Source organism: Thalassophryne amazonica, chromosome 9 (assembly GCF_902500255.1).
Source record: "Thalassophryne amazonica chromosome 9, fThaAma1.1, whole genome shotgun sequence".
NCBI classification, from domain to species: Eukaryota; Metazoa; Chordata; class Actinopteri; order Batrachoidiformes; family Batrachoididae; genus Thalassophryne; species Thalassophryne amazonica.
The window spans coordinates 87349215-87373610 of NC_047111.1; the positions used below are offsets into that span (position 1 = coordinate 87349215).

At 41.4% G+C, this 24396-nt stretch overlaps 1 protein-coding gene across 1 annotated transcript in view; it reads right to left on the reverse strand.

Moving 5' to 3' along the window:
* Nucleotides 1-24396, reverse strand: part of thoc2 (THO complex 2) — a 168705-nt gene that overhangs the window by 58576 nt on the left and 85733 nt on the right. Inside the window, 8 exon segments of the mRNA XM_034178684.1 lie at nt 3053-3232; nt 3363-3455; nt 3457-3482; nt 4395-4436; nt 4439-4489; nt 4577-4657; nt 4791-4884; nt 8795-8879. Of these exon segments, the coding sequence (XP_034034575.1) occupies nt 3053-3232; nt 3363-3455; nt 3457-3482; nt 4395-4436; nt 4439-4489; nt 4577-4657; nt 4791-4884; nt 8795-8879 (652 nt within the window).

Here is a 24396-nt window from a genome sequence, read left to right on the forward strand (position 1 = left end):
GTAAGATCTTCACTTAGCCTGGAAAAAGAGTCTGTTGCTCTATAAAAAAGCCCTCCGTAAAGCTAGGACATCTTTCTACTCATCACTAATTGAAGAAAATAAGAACAACCCCAGGTTTCTTTTCAGCACTGTAGCCAGGCTTACAAAGAGTCAGAGCTCTATTGAGCTGAGTATTCCATTAACTTTAACTAGTAATGACTTCATGACTTTCTTTGCTGACAAAATTTTAACTATTAGAGAAAAAATTACTCATAACCATCCCAAAGACGTATCGTTATTCTTGGCTGCTTTCAGTGATGCCGGTATTTGGTTAGACTCTTTCTCTCCGATTGTTCTGTCTGAGTTATTTTCATTAGTTACTTCATCCAAACCATCAACATGTTTATTAGACCCCATTCCTACCAGGCTGCTCAAGGAAGTCCTACCATTATTTAATGCTTCGATCTTAAATATGATCAATCTATCTTTGTTAGTTGGCTATGTACCACAGGCCTTTAAGGTGGCAGTAATTAAACCATTACTTAAAAAGCCATCACTTGACCCAGCTATCTTAGCTAATTATAGGCCAATCTCCAACCTTCCTTTTCTCTCAAAAATTCTTGAAAGGGTAGTTGTAAAACAGCTAACTGATCATCTGCAGAGGAATGGTCTATTTGAAGAGTTTCAGTCAGGTTTTAGAATTCATCATAGTACAGAAACAGCATTAGTGAAGGTTACAAATGATCTTCTTATGGCCTCGGACAGTGGACTCATCTCTGTGCTTGTTCTGTTAGAACAAGGCTGGACTATTGTAATTCATTATTATCAGGTTGTCCTAAAAGTTCCCTAAAAGCCTTCAGTTAATTCAAAATGCTGCAGCTAGATACTAACGGGGACTAGAAGGAGAGAGCATATCTCACCCATATTGGCCTCTCTCATTGGCTTCCTGTTAATTCTAGAATAGAATTTAAAATTCTTCTTCTATTTATAAGGTTTGAATAATCAGGTCCCATCTTATCTTAGGGACTTCGTAGTACCAATATCACCCCTAGGGTTTGTAAGAGTAGAATGGGAGGCAGAGCCTTCAGCTTTCAGGCTCCTCTCCTGTGGAACCAGCTCCCAATTCAGATCAGGGAGACAGACACCCTCTCTACTTTTAAGATTAGGCTTAAAACTTCCTTTTTGCTAAAGCTTATAGTTAGGGCTGGATCAGGTGACCCTGAACCATCCCTTAGTTATGCTGCTATAGACGTAGACTGCTGGGGGGTTCCCATGATGCACTGTTTCTTTCTCTTTTTGCTCTGTATGCACCACTCTGCGTTTAATCATTAGTGATCGATCTCTGCTCCCCTCCACAGCATGTCTTTTTCCTGGTTCTCTCCCTCAGCCCAACCAGTCCCAGCAGAAGACTGCCCCTCCCTGAGCCTGGTTCTGCTGGAGGTTTCTTCCTGTTAAAAGGGAGTTTTTCCTTCCCACTGTAGCCAAGTGCTTGCTCACAGGGGGTCGTTTTGACCGTTGGGGTTTTACATAATTATTGTATGGCCTTGCCTTACAATATAAAGCGCCTTGGGGCAACTGTTTGTTGTGATTTGGCGCTATATAAAAAAAAAAAATTGATTGATTGATTGATAGTAGTCATATATAACATCTTTGTTGGTGCCTCTGGCAGGGAATTTCAGAACGAGGCTCATCTCCCCCCAACCAGTGACGTCACCCGCCTGACCTGAATAAATTGAGACTGCCAGTCTATGTAAAAGCCCCTCAGACCACGACTAAAACAAGGTTTTCTGTAGATGTTTTATGGTCTTTAGTGTTCCTTGAACTATCAACAGAACGCATTTTTTTTGTGTTATTCATGCTATAAATAATCTGTGGGCGTTTCTATTCCCCTTTAAAGACACAACTTGACAGACCAAATCTTGCAGAAAATCACAATGTCTACGTTCGGGTACTTTCAGTGACTTTTGGTATTACAGAGATTCGCTGTTGTAGAAAAAGTAATTGATGACATTGCACATTTTAGCTTGCAGTTCCCGTGCATGTCAGGAAAGGTTTAACTCACACGGATGGCACCGGTGCACCCCCCCCCCCCCCCCCCGCCCCCCAATTATTCTCAATGGATTTACGCCAATCTCAGAAATCTAGAAAAAGTCAGAAATCCACAGATCCGGAGAATTCTAATGCCCGTTTCATTAAAGGTGTTCCGTTCTGTTTGCGTCTTACTTTGCTTCCCACGCCGAGAATTTACAAATGCTCACGAAGACTGCAGAATATTGGTAACAGAAAAGGCAGAATGCAGATTCCACTTCTTTCGAGTTTATTGGCAGTTTGCAAACCAACATGGTGCATTACCGCCACAAACTGTTGGGGGTGGAGCATTAATAGATTCTCACTCACTCATCTTCAACTGCTTGTCTGGGACCGGGTCGCAGAATTAATGGATTCTGAAGTATATTAATAAGGAATTGTGGAGATTGGAGGGGAAAAAAGTGGGAGAAATTACACTAAACTATATTCTCTTCAACAACCCATTCAATATATTTCTTTGACCTGAAATTTCATTTCCTGAGCAGAGTGTGCGTGAGACTCTGTGGGAGCATGCTGCAAGACATGAACAAACATGGCAGACTAGCTGAAGTTTGATGACAGAAAATTTGATTTTGCTGCATTAAAAAAATGCAAGTCATTTTGTAAACTGTACTGGCCCATTGTGGCCCAACAGCAGGCCAAATCGCAGCCGGGCGAGCAGGCAAAAGGCAATATCGAGCCCTGCTGTATCTATCTGTTCAATTTTATTACAGTCATGTAAACGATACCAATCACTGATAAGAATGATTACACTGAGAATGGATTCCATTTAGATTAGAACCTTTCATATAAACAAAGCCAATGTGTTTCTCAATCTTCATTCAAATTACACTTGTATTTAACAATAATCCGACAAAAATTAAATAAACACATTCCCTATTAATTTGAAGTAAAGCACAATGGATGAACAGTGTGTAAACCAGTATTTCACAACTTAGTGTAGAGATTTCAAATCCATATGAATATTGTAGAAGCAAATTCATACCTGGTCATAGAGGTGGCCAACAAGTTTGAGGTGTTTCTCTCCTCCCTCTAAGAAAACAACACCATTTCGTTGCTGGGCCATGAGGAGACACAGTGGCAGGGCCAAATCGTGATCCAGCAGAGCATCTTTAAGACGCTGAGATGATTTCTTGGTGTTCCTGATCTGGCCAAAGTAACCCCCCTATTAACACAGTAACAAAAAAAAAAAAAAAAATGACAGACATGAGGACAGATAAAGTACTACTACAGAAACTGCAGATGTCTGGAAGACTGCACCAGAGAATAACAATACAATAATATTAGCTGCGTACCTCAGCTTTGAGCTGTTCTCCTCCTGTCATGGCCTCTAATTGCTCTGAGGTCATCTCATCTGTAATCTCAATGCCAGCCATTTTTTGCACCACTCTCTTTTAGGATCAGCAGGGTCAAAACTACAGACATGCAAAGAAAGAGTCCAGACACAAAAGAAGTATGGCAAGGGTCAAATGTTTTTCAAAGCTTCTAAATAAACATTTTAATGTCAAACACCTCTAAACATTGTACCAACTGAAGTTTAATAAATTACATAAAAAGAAAATTATGAACAGTGTATTTGGATAGCACCACTGTAATTTTATTCCTTAGCCTTTAAATAAATTTAGTGGAAAAATGTTTTTTATTTCTTCCCCTGAAGGGAAGAAATTCCAGCGATCAGATGGCCACGAATTACATTTGATAACAATGTCAGCTCCCATTGGGGCTTCCCTCAACTTGCACGAGGGATGCTGGGAAGCACACTGCAACTGCCATTTGTGGTAAAAAAAGGCAGTGTGACGTCAGCTGGCTGCTCGAGCACACAAAATAAAGATGGCGGAAATGCTCCAAAAACAGCTTATTTCTGTGAATCTGTTTCTCATGTTTTGTAAAGGTTAGGGAGAAATGAAACACTTTGAAATCTGAAACTAGATAACACCTCTGAAGTGATTTAGAAGACCTCGTACGGATGGTAGCGTGGTGCGCCTCGTGAATGCACAACATCCAAGTGCATTACGTCAAAGGTAATCTTCGAACCTCACACATGCCGCACGTGTTTCACCTAGAAAATATTCTCTATGGAATTCCCCCCAGGTCAATATGTTCTATTCATTAAAATAAAGTGATAATTTTGCAACACATTACAAAAATAACCTAGATTATAATTGCTGGATTTCAGCAGGAACTGAATTTTGTTTTGTTTTGCAAAATTTTAATGCTGTATAGCTTTAAGTTTCATGTTCTATGCTACTGTGACTGTCAGCAACCAGAGAAAACAGTGCACAAACAAAATAGTTCATTATATGCATTGTGCCTTAGATATTACTTACCTTTCCTTGCTTTTAGCTGGTTGGTGACATACTGAAGAAGGCAGCCAACTCTATTGGGTATTTTCTGAACACAGATCCACACAAACTTGCCAGGCCTTTTTTTTACCACAGTGAACAGAAACATGCCAGTATACACTTGTTGCATGTCGGTTGTAACAAGGCACAATAGTTACTACACATACTCTGAAGCCAGGAGGAGATGGTAGTGTCATCGTGCTTCATTTTCTCCTTCTCAGGATTGGCCAGAGCCTCAATGATGCAATCTTAAAACAAAGTTAAGTAAAAATAACCAGTGAAAACATTTTTTTTTTAAAAGGTCCTTTTTGCATCCCCTCACCCCTCCCCACCCCACACAACAATATTACACAAAATAAAAGGAGGAATCGCAAAGGATACAAGCCAAAACATCATAGTTGAGAGAAGTGAGGTATTTCAAGGAGTCCACAACAGGAACAATAAGGTTGTCATACCACTGGATCTGAGACAGCATCTATTACACAAAACAAACATAACATAACCTGCTGGTATGGGTACTCTGAAAGTTAGCATGCTGGTCAAAATTATGGACACTCCTTATCTTCAACAGCATCATTTAGAATACCTTCAGAAACAAATGCAAAAAAACAAAAAAAAAAAAAACAAAAAAAACCATTATATATTTGATTTTATGGACTCATATACATATATATATTGCACCAGAGTATTAATCACAGCTGTCAAAAAATGCATGATGAAAAGGAAAAAACATATATAAAGTTGTACCTGCCTGTACATCACATTTATTTATCACATTTATAAATGTGGTTCTGTTACTTCATGTAACAACAAGCAAAATGAATTTAATCTAGGCATTATTTATAATGCAGATACTCCTTTAGCGAGCAGAAGCAAACAGGCTTTTCATCTATTCAAAGCCAAGCGTGTGCACACTTACCTCACTAAGTATAATTACACATTTTAAACTCCAATACATTTTTAAAACATAGCTACAAAATTGCTGTGGCATCAAAACGGTTAAGTGTGCTTGTTTTGAGTGCGGAAAGATGAAGGCAAATAGTTTTTAGTGAGAAATCTGCCATTTGTTTAAACTAGTGGTGTAATGGATCAGTTAAGCCATGGTCCGTAAGAACCGCCTCCATTGACTTGGGAGGCATGTCAGTGATGAAAGTGATCCGTTGAAAAAAATACTGAAAATTGGTGGCAAGGTCAGAAGGCCCGAAGCCCATGGCAAAAAAAAAAAAAAAAAAAAAATCGCCAAATTTTTTCTTTTTTGATGGGTCAGGTCAATTTTCCCACCCGTCTTTATACACAACTTGTATTGTGTTACTTGTCTTTAATAAAAAAAAAAAGAAAAAAAAGACGAAGATAATATAACATGCTTTTGGAGGGCGGTATGCATTTTCAGAGGCCCAACATCCATGCCCAGTCGCCCGTAACGACAGATATTCGCCGCAATATGAGGGCGAACATCTGTCATCGCAGGTGAATATCTGTCATCGCGGGCGACTGGGCATGGGCAAAGGGACTCTGAAAATGCATACCGGACGACAACTGCATGTTATTTGCATTATTATCACTTACTGAGATACACAACACATGGAATCACATTAACATTCAAAACGCACGAGACCCGGCAAACGCATACATAAAAAGTTGGCTCACTTTAACTTTTGTCGTGTTGGCTGGCACCGCACTGCTCTCCAAATTCTCCAGGGCCAAAAGCTGGCTGCTTTGGCTGTTGTTCATTTTCGAATTATCCATGATAAAATAAAATAAAAAATCATCCGGAATATCCATATTGGGACCAACACACAGTTCTGCGGACAGTTCTTCATCAGTTTGTCATCAGTTTATGCACAGCGGGTGGGTACTGGGATACCCACCCGTTACTGCGAGCAGGTATGGACAGGTAGTGTAAATGTAAATCTATGCTACCGGCCCAGGAACACCTCAGTAAGTGATAACACTATGTAACACAATTTTTGTTCCTGGCCTCTAAGTGTTCTATTTCAACTGCTTATGTCTAAAGTCTATGGAAAAATGACTACATGCAGTACAAACTTTGATTTTATTTTTTTTATGTTCTAGAAAGTTCTAAAAGTTTCTTGAAATTTCTAGAAATTCTGGAAACTTCTAAAAATTCTGGACAGTTCTAGCAGTTAAGAATATTCTAGAAGACTACTCAGTAGTAGTGAAGGTGGAATCGAGAATATTCTTGAAAACAGACAAATTTTAAAATATCATTGTCCTGATCACAGAAGCAAAGTTTCTGTGGAATAACAGCTATTTTTCTATTTATTTAAGGCATAACAGGTTAGGAAAACACACTGTGTACCAGGAACAAAACAAAAATAAAAATTTGTTACATAGGTAATAATTCTCAGTATCAATTAAAATGAAACAATAGGCATATATCTATAGCGAATGAATGCATCAACTGTTAAACCCATACTCAATTTTGAGTTTTCCCTGGTTTTGGAAGGCGCTTTGGAGCTATGATAATCGCTCTTTTTCAATTTTTTCAAATGTTTGGCCACCTTAAATGACTTACAAATGTGTTTTTACTTCAAGATTTATTTCTGATTATTGTACATTTTTTAAGTAAAAAAACTTTTCTTAGAAAACTTGCAATTAAAAACCGTTTTAATTAAAAAAAAATCTTTGATGTTTCATATGTTAATTAAACCCGTAACTTACCTGTTGTTGAGTTATATTAACATTATAAGGAACCCCTGGGCATTTATTTTTCGACAAACAAAATAGCATGAAAAGTAATGCCATTTTTAAGTCTGGTTGGTTCATTCCGCAAATGCTTCTGATGTGGAACAAAAAACATATTTCTTAAAATATTAAGAAATGTGAAACAGTGCTGTGCTATTTTCTTTGAATACTCAATTGTAAAAAAAAAAAAAAAAAAAAAAAAAAAAGAAAAATTTAAGTTATTTAAAGTTGGCACTTTTTTGCAGTTACACAGTAACAATTAAAAACTGTGTAGCTTTATTTGGTAAAAACAAAAATAGGTCGAACAATTTACAAATATAAAAGTTCATTCAGTTCGACAGTGATTGAACATCCTGCAGCTAAAAGGCTAACGTTAGCTGATAAACTTCAGCAGAGCACTAATGTCACAACTAATTTTAAATTACTCACTCACTCAGGCAAATTGTAAAGCGTGTTGCTCAAACTCAATCTTGAGGTTATGACTCGCAGACAGAGTTAAACACTCACTCTGTATGCTAACGGCAGGTGAATTTTTAGCGTCACCCATTAGCTTATTTCATGTATGATTACTGGGGAAAAACCAGCAGCTCGTAACTTTTAATGTCCACACCAAAGTAAACCGTTAGGAGGACTACTGTGCAGTCCCCCAAATGATAAATATGACTTAATAAACTCCCTTAACTCCAAACAAAATAACCCTCGTTCTATGGAACGCATTGGCGGCTTTCCAAACCAACACACAGTATTCCACCAGCAACTGTTTGGGCGTGGAAATGAATGAATAGATTCTGACGTATGTTACTTAAAAATAACCCGGAAATGTAACCACGAGGTAAAAACCTGGTTTTCCGATAATTTCCAGAAACATTTAATCCACTGGCATGTGAGCTGTGGCTTTGTTGGTATATATTCTCGACCCCCTCTCTGCTTGCGCACATGTAGTTATCCAGGTGCTAAAGCATCGCCCTGTGACGGTCAGGTGAAATGAAACAGAAACCTGGTTTTCTGGTAATTTCCGGAAAAATTAATCACTGGCAGTGAGCTGTGGCTTCATCGCAAAGTTTATATAAGTGTGATTTTGTGTCATGGTGACTTGTTTTTAAAGTGATAACTGCATTCATTTTAATGCAGAAGTAAGTCCCTTCGGCTGCTCCCTTGCTTTCACTCAGGGTTGCTACAGCAAATCTGAGGTGGATCTGCATGATGATTTGGCACGTTTTACGTCGGATCCCCTTTCTGACGCAACTCCACGAAATGGACAGGGGCGGGGTTTGAATCAGGAATCTTCTGCACTGAAAGTGGTGAAAGCAGGAGTGGTTAAAGCAAATGCACGTGCAATCAAGAATATAGTCTGTTAAAAACAGCCTTGTGCTCCGCTAGAGACAACTTGGTGCAGGCTTACTATGCTCATTGCTCGAATAAATTAAGGTTACGGGGTGGCAAAAGTCTAAATCTTTTCAGTGGTAAATCTGGAGTATTATTTTTATTGGTATGGTGTAGCAACAAATTTACAACAAATTTACTCACTGGCACGCAAGATTGCATGCCAGTGCGAGGATCAAATATGTGCAAGTGTCAAGGTGGCTTTACTGTGCACTTTTCTCAAACAAAATAAGGATACGGGTTGGAAAAATTCTAAAGCTTTTAGTGGCACAACATATGGAGAAAAATCAACTTACATAATCAAAAAGGATGGTTGGGTTGCTGTGGCTCAGCTTGCCAATCTGCCGTCCAGATTGTTTCACATTCTCTTTGGTCAGCCGTCTGGGAAGAGTAAAAGAAAAAGAGCAAAGAGTAAATTTGAAAGAAATGGACTTAAAGTGGATATGGTATTGATTTGCATGCACAACTGCAACTGTATACATACAACCCCTGGCAATAATTATGGAATCACCGGCCTCGGAGGATGTTCATTCAGTTGTTTAATTTTGTAGAAAAAAAGCAGATCACAGACATGACACAAAACTAAAGTCATTTCAAATGGCAACTTTCTGGCTTTAAGAAACACTATAAGAAATCAAGAAAAAAAAATTGTGGTTACTTTTTTAGACCAAGCAGAGGGAAAAAAATATGGACTCACTCAATTCTGAGGAATAAATTATGGAATCAGGCTGTAAATTTTCATCCCCAAAACTAACACCTGCATCATATCAGATCTGCTCGTTAGTCTGCATCTAAAAAGGAGTGAACACACCTTGGAGAGCTGTTGCACCAAGTGGACTGACATGAATCATGGCTCCAACACGAGAGATGTCAATTGAAACAAAGGAGGGGATTATCAAACTCTTAAAAGAGGGTAAATCATCACACAATGTTGCAAAGATGTTGGTTGTTCACAGTCAGCGTGTCTAAACTCTGGACCAAATACAAACAGCATGGGAAGGTTGTTAAAGGTAAACATACTGGTAGACCAAGGAAGACATCAAAGCGTCAAGACAGAAAACTTAAAGCAATATGTCTCAAAAAATTGAAAATGCACAACAAAACAAATGAGGAATGAATGGGAGGAAACTGGAGTCAACGTCTGTGACCGAACTGTAAGAAACTGCCTAAAGGAAATGGGATTTACATACAGAAAAGCTAAACGAAAGCCATCAATAACACCTAAACAGAAAAAAATAAGGTTACAGTGGGCTAAGGAAAAGCATGACTGGATGAAAGTCATATTCAGTGATGAATCTTGAATCTGCATTGGGCAAGGTGATGATGCTGGAACTTTTGTTTGGTGCCATTCCAATGAGATTTATAAAATTGACTGCCTGAAGAGAACATGTAAATTTCCACAGTCATTGATGATATGGGGCTGCATGTCAGGTAAAGGCACTGGGGAGATGGCTGTCATTACATCATCAATAAATGCACAAGTTTATGTTGACATTTTGGACACTTTTCTTATCCCATCAATTGAAAGGATGTTTGGGGATGATGAAATCATTTTTCAAGATGATAATGCATCTTGCCATAGAGCAAAAACTGTGAAAACATCCTTGCAAAAAGACACATAGGGTCAATGTCATGGCCTTGCAAATAGTCCGGATCTTAATCCAATTGAAAATCTTTGGTGGAAGTTGAAGAAAATGGTCCATGACAAGGCTCCAACCTGCAAAGTGATCTGGCAACAGCAATCAGAGAAAGTTGGAGCCAGATTGATGAAGAGTACTGTTTGCCTCTCATTAAGTCCATGCCTCAGACACTGCTATAAAAGCCAGAGGTGGTGCAACAAAATACTAGTGATGTGTTGGAGCGTTCTTTTGTTTTTCATGATTCCATAATTTTTTCCTCAGAATTGAGTGAGTCCATATTTTTTTCCCTCTGCTTGGTCTAAGTAACCATTACTGACTGCCACATTTTTTTTTTCCTGATTTCTTATAGTGTTTCTTAAAACCAGAAAGACTTTAGTTTGTGTCATGTCTGTGATCTGCTTTTTTGTTCTACAAAATTAAACAACTGAATGAACATCCTCCGAGGCCGGTGATTCTGTAATTTTTGCCAGGGGTTGTACAAGGGGAGACTGAAGTTTGAGCCCGACCCAGAGACCGCAGTTCCCAGCTTTTGCATTCTGAGAAACCAACATTTTTTGAAAATGTGTGAACTTTTGACTCACTGGGTGAAATGCTGAGAAATGTCAGTTTTTCAAATGCAAAAGACAGAGAACCACAGTATAATCTGGGTCAAGTTCAAAACTTCACAATTGGTAATCATGAAACACATCTGAAAAAGACATTAGAGCTGCAGGTGAGCACACTGCAGACATGTCAAATACAGGTACAGTGCATCTGGAAAGTATTCACAGAGCTTCACATTTTCCACACTTTATGTTACAGCCTTATTCCAAAATGGAGTAAATTCATTTTTTCCCCTTTTTCTTATTTGTCTTTGCAGTACCTTTCAAGATCCATCAGGTTGGATGGGCCATTTTCAGATCTCTCCAAAGATGTTCAATCGGATTCAGGTCCGGGCCACTCAAGGACATTCAGAGTTGTCCTGAAGCCACTCCTTTGATATCTTGTCGGTGTGCTTAGGGTCACTGTCCTGCTGAAAGATAAATCATCACCCCAGTCTGAGGTCAAGACCACTCTGGAGCAGGTTTTCATCCAGGATGTCTCTGTACATTGCTGCCTTCATCTTTCCATCAATCCTGACCAGTTCTTGCTGCTGAAAAACATCCCCACAACATGATGCTGCTACCACCATGCTTTAATGTAGGGATGGTGCCTGGTTTCTTCCAAACATGATGCCTGGCATTCACGCCAAAGTGTTCAAGCTTTGTCTCACCAGTCTAGAGAATTTTATTGCTCATGGTCTGAGAGTCCTTCAGGTCCCTTTAGGCAAACTCCAGGTGGGCTGCCATGTGTCTTTTACTAAGGAGTGGCTTCCATCTGGCCACACTACTATATAGGCCCGATTGGTGTATTGCTGCAGAGATTGTTGTCCTTCTGGAAGGCTCTCTTATCTCCACAGAAGAATGCTGGGGCTCTGAAAGAGTGACCGTGGTCTCTTGGTCACCTCCCTGACTAAGGTACTTCTCCCCGATCACTCAGTTTAGACAGGCAGTCAGCTCTAAGAAGAGTCCTGGTGGATCTGAGCGTCTTCCATTTATGGATGATGGAGGCCACTGTGCTCATTGGGACATTCAAAGCAGCAGAAATGTTTCTGTATCCTTCCCCAGATTTGTGCATCAAGACAATCCTGTTTCAGAGGTCATCAGACAATTCCTTTGACTTCATGCTTGGTTTGTGTTCCGATATGCACAGTCAACTGTGGGAATCCAAATAAGCTGTAGAAACATCTCAAGGATGATCAGTGGAAACAGGATGCACCTGAGCTCTATTTTGAGCTTCATAGCAAAGGCTGTGAACACATGTAAATGTGATTTCTTAGGTTTTTTTTTTTATTATTGTTAATAAACTTCACATTGTCATTACGGAATATTGTGTGTACAACGTTGAGGGGAAAAAAAAAATGAATTTCATCCATTTTGGAATAAGGCTGAAAAAGCTGAAGCACTGTAAAATACTTTCCAGATCCACTATATCTGCCTCAGTTCCTGCTGAAAAAAAATTGCCTACACAGCTACATAACCATCTTTCCCGATCACACAATATGACACAAAATCTTCCAAGATGGTCATAAATGGCACTATTAAGCAAAGTCCATTGAAATCTCTGTGCCACTGAATGATTTTGCCTTGCCTTGTATGTTTTCGCTCTGACAATGGATAGAAAGGAATTCCATGTGAAAGTTTTATTTTGTTTCAAGCAGGGCACATTGCATGGAAGAGAATTTTGAAACAGGTAGAGAGACCTTAGCATTTTATCTGCTCTTTTCAAGTCCTCACAAACACAGCACTTCAACTTTAGTTACTTCAGTGCCAAATTCAATACAAGAAACACCCTGGGTGTGACCGAGGTCGAAAAGAGGGTTGCCAACTTCCATCGTACAGCCTATGTTGATCCTGTCAAACTGACTGCAGATGCAAATTTTGTCTACATTACACTGATCTGAAAAGGGTATAAAATTGCCACTAGAGAGAGACTAGCAGAGGCCCCCACCCCAAGTATATGGCAGATAAGTAAACTGCAAGCACTATGTTATGGTAACTAAAATGTTTATGTGGATGTTGTTTAATGCTCTACATACGAGGGTAGGCTGAAAAATTCTAAGGCTCCCCACGAAGGAGTAATGCTTTAACTGCATTATAGTGAGCCTTAGAACTTTTCAGCCTACCCTCATATAATCAGTTTAGGCAGAGAACTACAAACCCACAACAAGGCCACTGACAGAGGTGTGAATGAGGGACACAAGTTGAAAGAACTTAATGTAAACATCTACATCACATAATATTACATTTAACATTATAACATGCAACATTTAAATAAAATCAAAATGGCAAAAACTACAGTCGGCGATTCTAAGTAAAAGTAATGGGCAGTTAATCTTAACGTATTGCGACAATTTATTAAAACAGCAAAAGATTTTTTAGACCATCAAACATGAACTGTGAGTGTCAGGTTAATGTTCATGTTTTATGTTGTATGGTTTTGATTTATAAAGTGGACAAATGAAAAACCCTTAACATTGATCCCTGCTCTCAAATTAAGAGGAACACGAAGTATACAACCCCAATTCCAATGAAGTTGGGATGTTGTATGAAATGTGAATAAAAACAGAATACAATGATTTGCAAATCCTCTTCAACCTATATTCAATTGAATGCACCACAAAGACAAGATTTTTAATGTTCAAACTGACAGACTTTTTTGTTTTTGTGTAAATATTTGCTCATTTTGAAAGTTTTAAATTTTTAAAAGGAGCATCCAAAAAAGGCTCAGCTGTTTACAAGCAAAGATCAAAGTCAAAGTCAGCTTTATTGTCAATTCTTCACATGTACAAGAGATACAAGGAATCGAAATTTCGTTTCTCACCTTCCCTTGGTGATGAAAGGACAAGACATTTCGACAATAAAGACAAGTATTTAGTATTTACAGTGTAGTGTCTGAGGTAGTAGTAAGAGTGCAATAGTGCAAACCATTCAGTATTTGTAGCAGCAGCAGATTTTTGTTTAGACACTGTGCAAGTGGTGTGATGGTGATAAAGTGAAACAGTGAAGGACATTGTCATGGGCAACAGATATCATATATACGAGGTCTGTCAATAAAGTAACGGTCCTTTTTATTTTTTTCAAAAACTATATGGATTTCATTCATATGTTTTTACGTCAGACATGCTTGAACCCTCGTGCGCATGCGTGAGTTTTTCCACGCCTGTCGGTGACATCATTCGCCTTGTGAGCACGCCTTGGGAAGGAGTGGTCCCGCCCCCTCGTCGGATTTTCATTGTCTGGAAATGGCGGAATGAAAGGACTTTTTTTTCCATCAGAATTTTTTCAGAAGCTGTTAGAGACTAACACCTGGAAACCATTTGAAAAATTTATCTGGCTTTCGGTGAAAATTTTACGGGCTTCACAGAGAATAAGGACTGTTACTACAGCTTTAAAGACCCCTTTAACGACGCTCGGTGCGCCGCGCTCCGAGCTGCGACGACGCGGCACAAGCCACCGGACCATTTCTAAACGGATGGCTCTGTGGATACAAGACCGTCGTGTGCTCTTTCTCTGGACATCAGCCATTTTCTGGCAGATTTCACTTTTAACAAGAGATTTTGTCATGGAAAGCCGCGCGGAGGCTTCGCGTGTAAAGACTGATTCGCTTTGGACGCGAGACAAAGGAACACCTCCGTTTCGGCGTGTCAGAGGACAAGTTTGGTATCACAGTAGCTGTGTTGTCATGTTAGCTGTATCATAGTAGCTGTATTATCATGTTATATTATATCATGTTATATTATCATTATATGTATGTAAGTATGTTAGTAAGTATGATTTTTTTCTACTCTCTCTTTGCATAGCTTTGCATGAATTTATATGTTCAGTTAGCTGTTTTTCAGTTAGCTTTATATACATTTAACTGTTTTCATAGCGATAAATACATTTTTAGATTCAGATAGTGTTATTTTAAGTAAATTTTAGATTGCGAGCTTTATATTCATTTAGCTAGTCACATAGCTTTGCATGAATTTATGTTCAGTTAGCTGTTTTTCAGTTAGCTTTATATACACTTAACTGTTTTCATAGTAATAAATACATTTTTAGATTCAGATAGTGTTATTTTACGTCAATTTTACAATTTTACTTTGTTAGCTTTATATCCATTTAGCTATTGCTTTGCATGAAATTATGTTCATAGTGATAAATTTTTAGATTTTTAGATTCAGATAGTATGATTTTAAGTACATTTTAGATTGCTAGCTTTATATTCATTTAACAATTTGCATATCTTTGCATTAATTTATGTTCAGTTACCTGTTTTTCAGTTACTTTCAGATTCAGTTAGCTTTATACACACTTATCTGTTTTCATAGTAATAAAGGTTTCGACTGTGATTGTTTTAAGTGCATTTAGATTTGGTTAGCTTTATATTCCCTCAGCCCCAACCAGTCCCAGCAGAAGACTGCCCCTCCCTGAGCCTGGTTCTGCTGGAGGTTTCTTCCTGTTAAAAGGGAGTTTTTCCTTCCCACTGTCGCCAAGTGCTTGCTCACAGGGGGGTCATTTTGACTGTTGGGGTTTTTCTGTAATTGTTGTATGGCTCTTGCCTTACAATATAAAGCACCTTGGGGTGACTGTTTGTTGTGACTTGGCGCTATATAAATAAATAAATAAATTTGATTTGATATACCGTTTGTTAGCTTACAAGCTATAGTTACATTGCGTTAGATGAATTGTTTTCGGTTTAGATCGAGTCAGATTTATTTTCAGTCAGTTTTAGATTGTTTCAGGTAGGTTTTCCTGGAGCTGCACTCACTTTGGTTTTGATTAGGTTGGCTTTGTGTTTTTGTTGTTTTACAACAAAGATATTGTTTATTCAAGTATGGCAGTGGTAGGTCCATGACCTATACAGGATCTAGGCGGTCCTGCCATCACAAGCCTCCCAGCTGACTGGGTTATAGCAGTGGATAGATGGGACTCATTAGCCCTGTTAAGGCGGTCTACCTAGGGGAAGGAAAACCCTGATGTTAAACCCTCAGCCTGGGTTACTGCCCCCCTGCCTCCGAGGAAGGTTCTTTAGCCAGAGGCTAGGAGAAGGTCACTCTGATGTAAAACCTACAGCCTGGTGGTCGCCACAGCCATCTCAGCTTGTCTGTGCCACTGTGGAGTGCCACCTTGCCTAAAGAGAGGAATTGGTGTGCGCGAGCTGATCCCCACTTTAAGCAACGAGTGCAGGCGGGAAGGAAAGTCCTGCAGCGATGGGAAGAGGCGAAAACAGCAGGTGCATGATGGCACTGGGAGCTGCAGTCTCGATCCTGCATGCAGGCGGCTCAGGAACTATGGTCGTTTGATTGCTGACCCGAGACAACAGCATCATCCGGCAGGGCCCTGGGTGACCAAGCAGCCCTGTTTAGGGATAGCCCTGCTTGCTCCACATGGAGACAGACCTAGAAAAGGTGGTCTAAACATGGCTTGTCTCACTAGACCCGGTTGGCTCACCGCTGCCAATGGGCATCACTACACGCGGTGGAAAAAGAAAACCAAAGAACCTGAAAATTGCGTGCTGGAATGTACGCACAATTATGTACTCAGACAATAGCGATCATCCTCAAAGACGTTCAGCCTTAGTCGCCAAAGAGCTAGCAAGGCTTGACATAGACATTGCTGCACTCAGCGAGGTGCACTTTGCAGACCAAGGGTCACTCACCGAGGAAGGCACAGGCTACACACTGTTCTGGTCAGGGAAGGCTAAAGAAGATCGTCGACTCTCAGGGGTTGGGTTAATGATTAAGAGCGCCATAGCACATAGGTTACACAGTTTGCCAGTTGGACATTCTGACCGACTCATGTCACTCCGGCTCCCCATCAACAACAAGGATTTTGCCACTATTGTTAGTGTGTATGCCCCAACCATGCAGGCCGACATCGGAGTTAAGGAGGCTTTCTACAGCGATCTGCACAACCTTCTACAGCGCGTCGACACCCAGGACAAGCTCCTCATCATGGGAGATTTCAACGCCAGAGTGGGCCGCGACTCTGATGTATGGAAGGACGTGCTAGGGAAACATGGCATAGGCAACTGTAACAACAATGGCCGCCTGCTGCTGGAGTTCTGCTCTGCACATGACTTGACGATCACCAACAGCCTGTTCCAACAGAAAGAGAGATTCAAAGCAACCTGGAGACACCCACGCTCCAAACACTGGCACCTTCTGGACTACGTTCTGACGTGACAGAAGAGACGTACTACATACGAGGGTGATGCCTAGCGTGGATTGCTATACGGATCATCACTTGGTCCGTTCCAAGATTGCTTTCACTTTCAAGCCCCCTCCTAAGAAGAAAGGCCCACAGTTTAAGAAGCTACAAGTCCACAAGCTGCAAGACATTGACACAAAAAAGGAGTTACTGGGTCACAGAGCCTGAAATGTGGAAGTTTTCAACTTGAAACGGTGAGACACTGCCGCCTCGAAGCGCAGATCGCCGTCAGGCGCCGTGGGCCGTCCTTACGGCGACACTACAAGACCAAAATCTCTCATCAGCCGTTAAAATTTTTACCGAAAACTAGCTGAATTTATCGAATGGTGTCCACTCAGTTGTGCCTTACAGTTTTGAAAAAATTTTGATCAAACAAAGCAGCAGTCTCTGAGCCATTCCTAAACAATGAAAAAACGACGAGAGGGTGGGCGACTCCTCACTCAAAGACTGCCCACAGGCAAATGACGTAACTGACAGGCATGAAAAAACTCTTGCATGTCCACGAGGGTTCAAGCATGTCTGATGTAATCACATGTGGTTCAAATCCATATGGTTTTTGAAAAAAATAATAAGGTCGGATACTTTTCTAATAGACCTCGTATATATACATATACACATATATACACATACACATACATACATATATACACACACACACACACACATATATGTATATTCGATTAAATTCTGTTTATTCGCCAGACACTTGTCCAAATCCACATAATAGAGATAGTCAGTGCTTAATTTGTAAAGTGGGAGGTCCCGGAGCGCAGAGGATGGGTGGCTCCGGTGCAGAAAAATAAGAAGGGCGGGGGGGGGGGGGGGGGGGGGGGGGGGACAATGCTGCACACCCACACAAACACGCACACACACCTTCACAAATGACACTAACACCCTGCCTTTTCCTCAAAAATTACTACATTTATGTTTGCTGTCTGTCTCTGTACTTTTCTGTCACTTTTGCGCTCTTTTTCATACTTTTCCCTGTTTCAAAAGTCACCGAACTCACTTTACCGTAATATATGCAACATATAGCATACTGTTGGAAAGCACGGGTTCTTGGCTTGCTGTCAGTGTTGACATTTTTCAGAGTGAGGGCTTACATGAGAACTTACGGTAATGAGAATCAGCGGCGCACTAGTGTGAAACGTCCGTGTTTTTCCTCTGCGTTATGACATCACAGGCTTACGTTTACCGTAATACACCATATATCATTGGAAAGCCCTTGGTGTTACCTTAACAATACACTTTTATACATATGGAAAATATGGCGTGGGCGCCATCGCCGTAGATAAAGGGATAAATAGCTGGCGGAGCCAACGTCAGAGGTTCCGGAGCACGCTCCGGCTTGCTCCCCCTCAAATTAAGCCCTGCAGATAGTACAAAAAAAACAACAACAAAAAAAAAAACACATCAGGACAGACCAGGAAAATCAAACAGAAACAACACAAAAAAGAACAAAATAAAAGAATTAAAATACGAGGTCTGTGATAAAAGTAACGGACCTTATTATTTTTTTTAAAAACCATATGGATTTGAATCACGTGTGATTGCATCAGACATGCTTGAACCCTCGTGGGCATGCAAGAGTTTTTTCACGCCTGTCGGTTACGTCATTCGCCTGTGGGCAGTCTTTGAGTGAGGAGTCGCCCACCCTCTCGTCGTTTTTTCATTGTTTATGAATGGCTCAGAGACTGCTGCTTTGTTTGATAAAAACTTTTTCAAAAACTGTAAGGCACAACTGAGTGGACACATTCGATAAATTCAGCTGGTTTTCGGTAAAAATTTTAACGGCTGATGAGAGATTTTGGTCTGGTAGTGTCGCCGTAAGGACGGCCCACGGCGCCTGACAGCGATCTGCGCTTCGAGGCGGCAGAGTCTCACCGTTTCAAGTTGAAAACTTCCACATTTCAGGCTCTGTTGACCCAGTAAGTTGTCAGAGAACAGAGAACTTTCAGAAGAAGTCGGCATGAGGAGTTTATTCGGACATTCCATTGTTAACGGACATTTTGTAATGAAAGAACGTGCGGGCAGAGTTGCATGTCGGGCCGGACCCGACCGCGGGGGGTCGCGACAGGAAAAACACCTCCGTTGGAACATGCCCAAGCTGTTAAACAATTTCTCAGTTACTCACTTGTTGAAAGCCATCAAAAGCCGCCTGAATTTTACAAATGGTTTTCAACACGGAGGTGTTTTTCCTGTCGCGGCGCACACAGATTTGCCGAGTCGTCACGGAAACGACTCTGCGAATTTGCGCGCACGCCTTTCATTAAAAAATGTCCTTAAACAGTGGAATGTCCGCATAAAGTACTCATGCCGGCCTCTTCTGAATCTTCTCTGTTCTCTCATGACGTCCTGGGTGAATTAAGCCTTAAATTAGGATGTTTTCAGGTCGAAACAGGCCGACGATGGCGCCAAGAATCGTTGCATGACGTCCTGCTCTGTGGGAAGTCCTTACAGCGACAGAAACACCCCATAATCTCTCATCAGCCGTTAAACTTCTCACCGAAAACCAGCTTAATTTCTCGAATAGTGTCCACTCGGATATACCTCACAGGTCCAGAAAAAATGTTGATAAAGCAATGCGTGCTGTCCGCAGCAGCTATTCAGACAAAGAGATTCCGACGGGCGGGGTGGAGCACTCCTCACTCAAGGCCTGCCCACAGGCGAATGACGTCACCGACACGTGTGAAAAAACTCACGCATGCGCACGAGGGTTCAAGCATGTCTGACGTAAAAACATATGAATCAAATCCATTTATTTTTTGAAAAAAATAAAAAGGACCGCTTTTTTCATCACAGACCTCGTATATAAAAACATTTTATCCAGTGTGCTCTCAACCTGGATGTATACCTTGCGCTACTCAGTTGGATTTGAGAGTGCCACCATGATATTATTGGCAGAATCATCCAGGCACTGTATAAACTTGTACATTAAATTTCTTAAAAGTGCATGAAGTGTGCTTACTCCTACATACACAAACATCTGGCTAGCACTCCCTCCTCTGGGAACCTTAAGTAAAATTCTTAAAGCATCATTGTATGCTACTTGTAATTTCTGTATGCTGGACTTTTTGTAAGACCAGAAATACATATATACAGATGGCGGAGGATTAGCGTCTGCACCTGGAAGGAGCTGGCGTCGACACCACGGGGAGGTCATGAGCTGCGCAGGTAGGTGCTGCACGAACATCGGCAGCTGACACCTGGTGTGTACTATGGTCCACAGCGGGTAATGTGTCAGAAAAGAACCGTTCATCGATGGTGCGGGTTATGGTTCGGTTCGCAATGTGGTCCGCAAAATACAAACATATCCGTAGGTAAAACGCAGCTCACGAGAGGGCACTCAAGGCTTGTGTGACTGTTCCTGCGACTTCTGACTACCATAGAAAAATAAAAATTTCAACATTACTGATAATTTAACAAGACAACGGAGAAGGCCCGAAAAAATGCCACCAAAAAGAAAATCATACTCTGCAGATTACAAGTTGCGACTGGTGAAATATGCATCCGAAAACGGTAGCCGTCACAATATTATCATCTCAACTTTTCATGATAAGTTAACATACCTGTATGTCCATGCGACTTATAGTCCAGTGCGAATTATTTATGGTTTATTTTTCTTTATAATGGATAAAGTGGCTGGTGCAACTTATACTCCGGTGCGACTTATAGTCCTGAAAATACGGTATATTAGCGGTGACGGAAAAAAAATCGATTCACGTCCGAATCGCGATTCTAATTTATTACGATTATGAATCGATCCAAAATGTCCAAGAATCGATTTTTAAAAAGCATTTTTTTAAAACATTTTCTTGCTTAGTCGCTGTGTATACTGTTTGTCAGGCAACGGCTTCCGTACTACAGCGTCCCAGCAAGGGGAGAAGGGGGGTCCGGCGTCCTTCAAACACTTGTGAACTGCAAAGTTCAGTGGCTGTAGCTTACCATGGCGGACGAAGAGCTAATTCAGCCAGTACCGTCTTTGCTGAAGGCAAATGCTTGGGCGCATTTTGGATTTTATTATTTGCTGCGTAAGAAGGAGGTTGACATGACTTATGCAGTGAGCAACATCTGCAAAATGAAAGTCAAGTACTTCGGAAACACTTCAAATCCGCAAGCCCACATGCTACGCTATCACCCGGAGAGAAAAGAGGGGAGCAGCGTTATCTGCCGACTACTGAGCAGTGCTTCGCTAAACTGCCAGCCAACTCCGAACGAGCAAAGCAGATAAGTAAATTTACATACAGAATCACTTGATTAACCTTGTAAAGCTGCATTTTCTTAAACATCAACATTTTTTAAGTAATATAACTATTTCTCAGAGCTCTTTGAATCGAATCGTCACCCCAAGAATCGGAATTGAATTGAATCGTGAGTTGTTGAACGATTCACATCCCTACGGTATATATATATACACGCAACAAAAATATAAACGCAACACTTTTGGTTTTGCTCCCATTTTGTATGAGATGAACTCAAAGATCTAAAACTTTTTCCATACACACAATATCACCATTTCTCTCAAATATTGTTCACAAACCAGTCTAAATCTGTGATAGTGAGCACTTCTCCTTTGCTGAGATAATCCATCCCACCTCACAGGTGTGCCATACCAAGATGCTGATTAGACACCATGATTAGTGCACAGGTGTGCCTTAGACTGCCCACAATAAAAGGCCACTCTGAAAGGTGCAGTTTTATCACACAGCACAATGCCACAGATGTCGCAAGATTTGAGGGAGCGTGCAATTGGCATGCTGACAGCAGGAATGTCAACCAGAGCTGTTGCTCGTGTATTGAATGTTCATTTCTCTACCATGAGCCATCTCCAAAGGCGTTTCAGAGAATTTGGCAGTACATCCAACCAGCCTCACAACCGCAGACCACGTGTAAACACACCAGCCCAGGACCTCCACATCCAGCATGTTCACCTCCAAGATCGTCTGAGACCAGCCACTCGGACAGCTGCTGAAACAATCGGTTTGCAGAACCAAAGAATTTCTGCACAAACTGTCAGAAACCGTCTCAGGGAAGCTCATCTGCATGCTCGTCGTCCTCATCAGGGTCTCGACCTGACTCCAGTTCGTCGTCGCAACTTCGCACAGCCATTGAAGAGGAGTGGACCAACATTCCACAGGCCGCAATTGACAAGCTGATCAACTCTATGCGAAGGAGATGTGTTGCACTGCATGAGGCAAATGGTGGTCACACCAGATACTGACTGATATCCCCCCCCCCCCCCCAATAAAACAAAACTGCACCTTTCAGAGTGGCCTTTTATTGTGGACAGTCTAAGGCACACCTGTGCATTAATCATGGTGTCTAATCAGCATCTTGATATGGCACACCTGTGAGGTGGGATGGATTATCTCAGCAAAGGAGAAGTGCTCACTATCACAGATTTAGACTGGTTTGTGAACAATATTTGAGAGAAATGGTGATATTGTGTATGTGGAAAAAGTTTTAGATCTTTGAGTTCATCTCATACAAAATGGGAGCAAAACCAAAAGTATTGCGTTTATATTTTTGTTGAGTATATATATTTTTGTTGAGTATATATATACACACACACACACACACATACATATACACACACACTGGGTGGAGGTGGGGGGAGAGAGTTCAGTAATCTCACGGCCTGGTGGATGAAGCTCTTTGTGAGTCTGGTGGTGCGGGACCAGAGGCGTGGGTGGTGTATGTGTCTTGCATAGAGGGGAGTGAGGCACCAATGATCCTTCCAGCTGCATTCACTATGCGCTGCAGGGCTTTCCTGTTGTAGTCAGTGCAGGTTCAGCCCCACACAGTGATGCAGCTGGAGAGGATGCTCTCAACGGGGCCACGGTAGAAAGTGCTCGTGATGGTTGGTGGAGCACTTGTCCGCTTGAGTTTGCGCAGGAAGTAGAGATGCAGCTGGGCCTTCTTTGCCAGTGATGCAGTGTTGGTGGTCCAGGACAGGTCCTCACTGATGTGCACCCCCAGGAATTTGGTGCTGCTCACTCTCTCCACAGCAGCACCCTCGATGGTCAGTGGCAGGTGTTGGGTGTGACCTTTCCGGAAGTCAACAACAATCTCCTTGGTCTTCCTGACATTCAGCAGGACGTTGCACCACGTGGTCAGAAGGTTGACCTCTTCCCTGTAGTGAGTTTCATCGCCCTTGGTGATGAGCCCCACCAGAGTTGTGTCATCCGCAAACTTCACTATGTGGTTTGTACTGTGGGTTGTTGTGCAGTCATGTGTGGACTGAGCACGCAGCCTTGGGGTGCCCCTGTGTTCAATACAATGCTGCTCGACCAACACGGACTGCTTGTGGCTTCTGGGTGAGGAAGTCCAACAGCCAGTTGCAAAGGGAGGTGCTGAGCCCTAGTTTGTCCAGTTTGCAGATCAGCTGTTGAGGTGTTATGGTGTTGAACATTGAACTGAACTGAAGATGGGGTCAGGATCACCACTTTGTGAACAACTGCGTGAAAACATAGTCCAACAGTTTAAGAACAATGTTTCTCAACGTTCAATTGCAAGAAATTTAGGGATTCCATCATCTACAGTCCATAATATCATCAAAAGATTCAGAGCATCTGGAGAACTTTCTACGCATAAGCGGCACGGCCGAAAACCGACATTGAATGCCCGTGACCTTAGATCCCTTAGACAGCACTGCATTAAAAACCAATATCACTGTGTAAAGGATCTTACCGTGAGGGCTCATGAACACTTCAGAAAACTACTGTCAGTTAACACAGATTGTCACTACATCTACAAGTGCAAGTTAAAACTCTACCATGCAAAGCGAAAGCCACACATCAACAACATCCAGAAATGACGCCGCCTTCTCTGGGCACAAGCTCATTTCAAATGGACAGACGCAAAGTGGAAAAGTGTGCTGTGGTCTGATGAGTCCACATTTCAAATTGTTTTTGGAAATCATGGATGTCGTATCCTCCGGGCAAAAGAGGAAAAAGACTATCCAGATTGTTACCAGCGCAAAGTTCAAAAGCCAGCATCTGTGATGGTACGGGGGTGTGTTAGTGCCCATGGCATGGCCAACTTACACATCTGTGATGGCACCATCAATGCTGAAAGGTAAATCCAGGTTTTGGAGCAACACATGCTGCCATCCAAGCAACGTGTTTTTCAGGGATGTCCCTGCTTATTTCAGCAAGACAATGCCAAGCCACATTCTGCACGTGTTACAATAGCATGGCTTCGTAGTAAAAGGGTATGGGTACTAGACTGGATTGCCTGCAGTCCAGACCTGTCGCCCATTGAAAATGTATGATGCATTATGAAGCGCAAAATCCGACAACAGAGACCCCGGACTGTTGAACAACTGCAGTCGTAGATCAAGAAAGAATGGGAAAGAACTCCACCTACAAAGCTTCAACAATTAGTGTCCTCAGTTCCCAAACACTTATTGCGTGTTGATAGAAGGAAAGGTGATGTAACACAGGGGTAAACATACCACTGTCCCAGCTTTTTTGAAATATG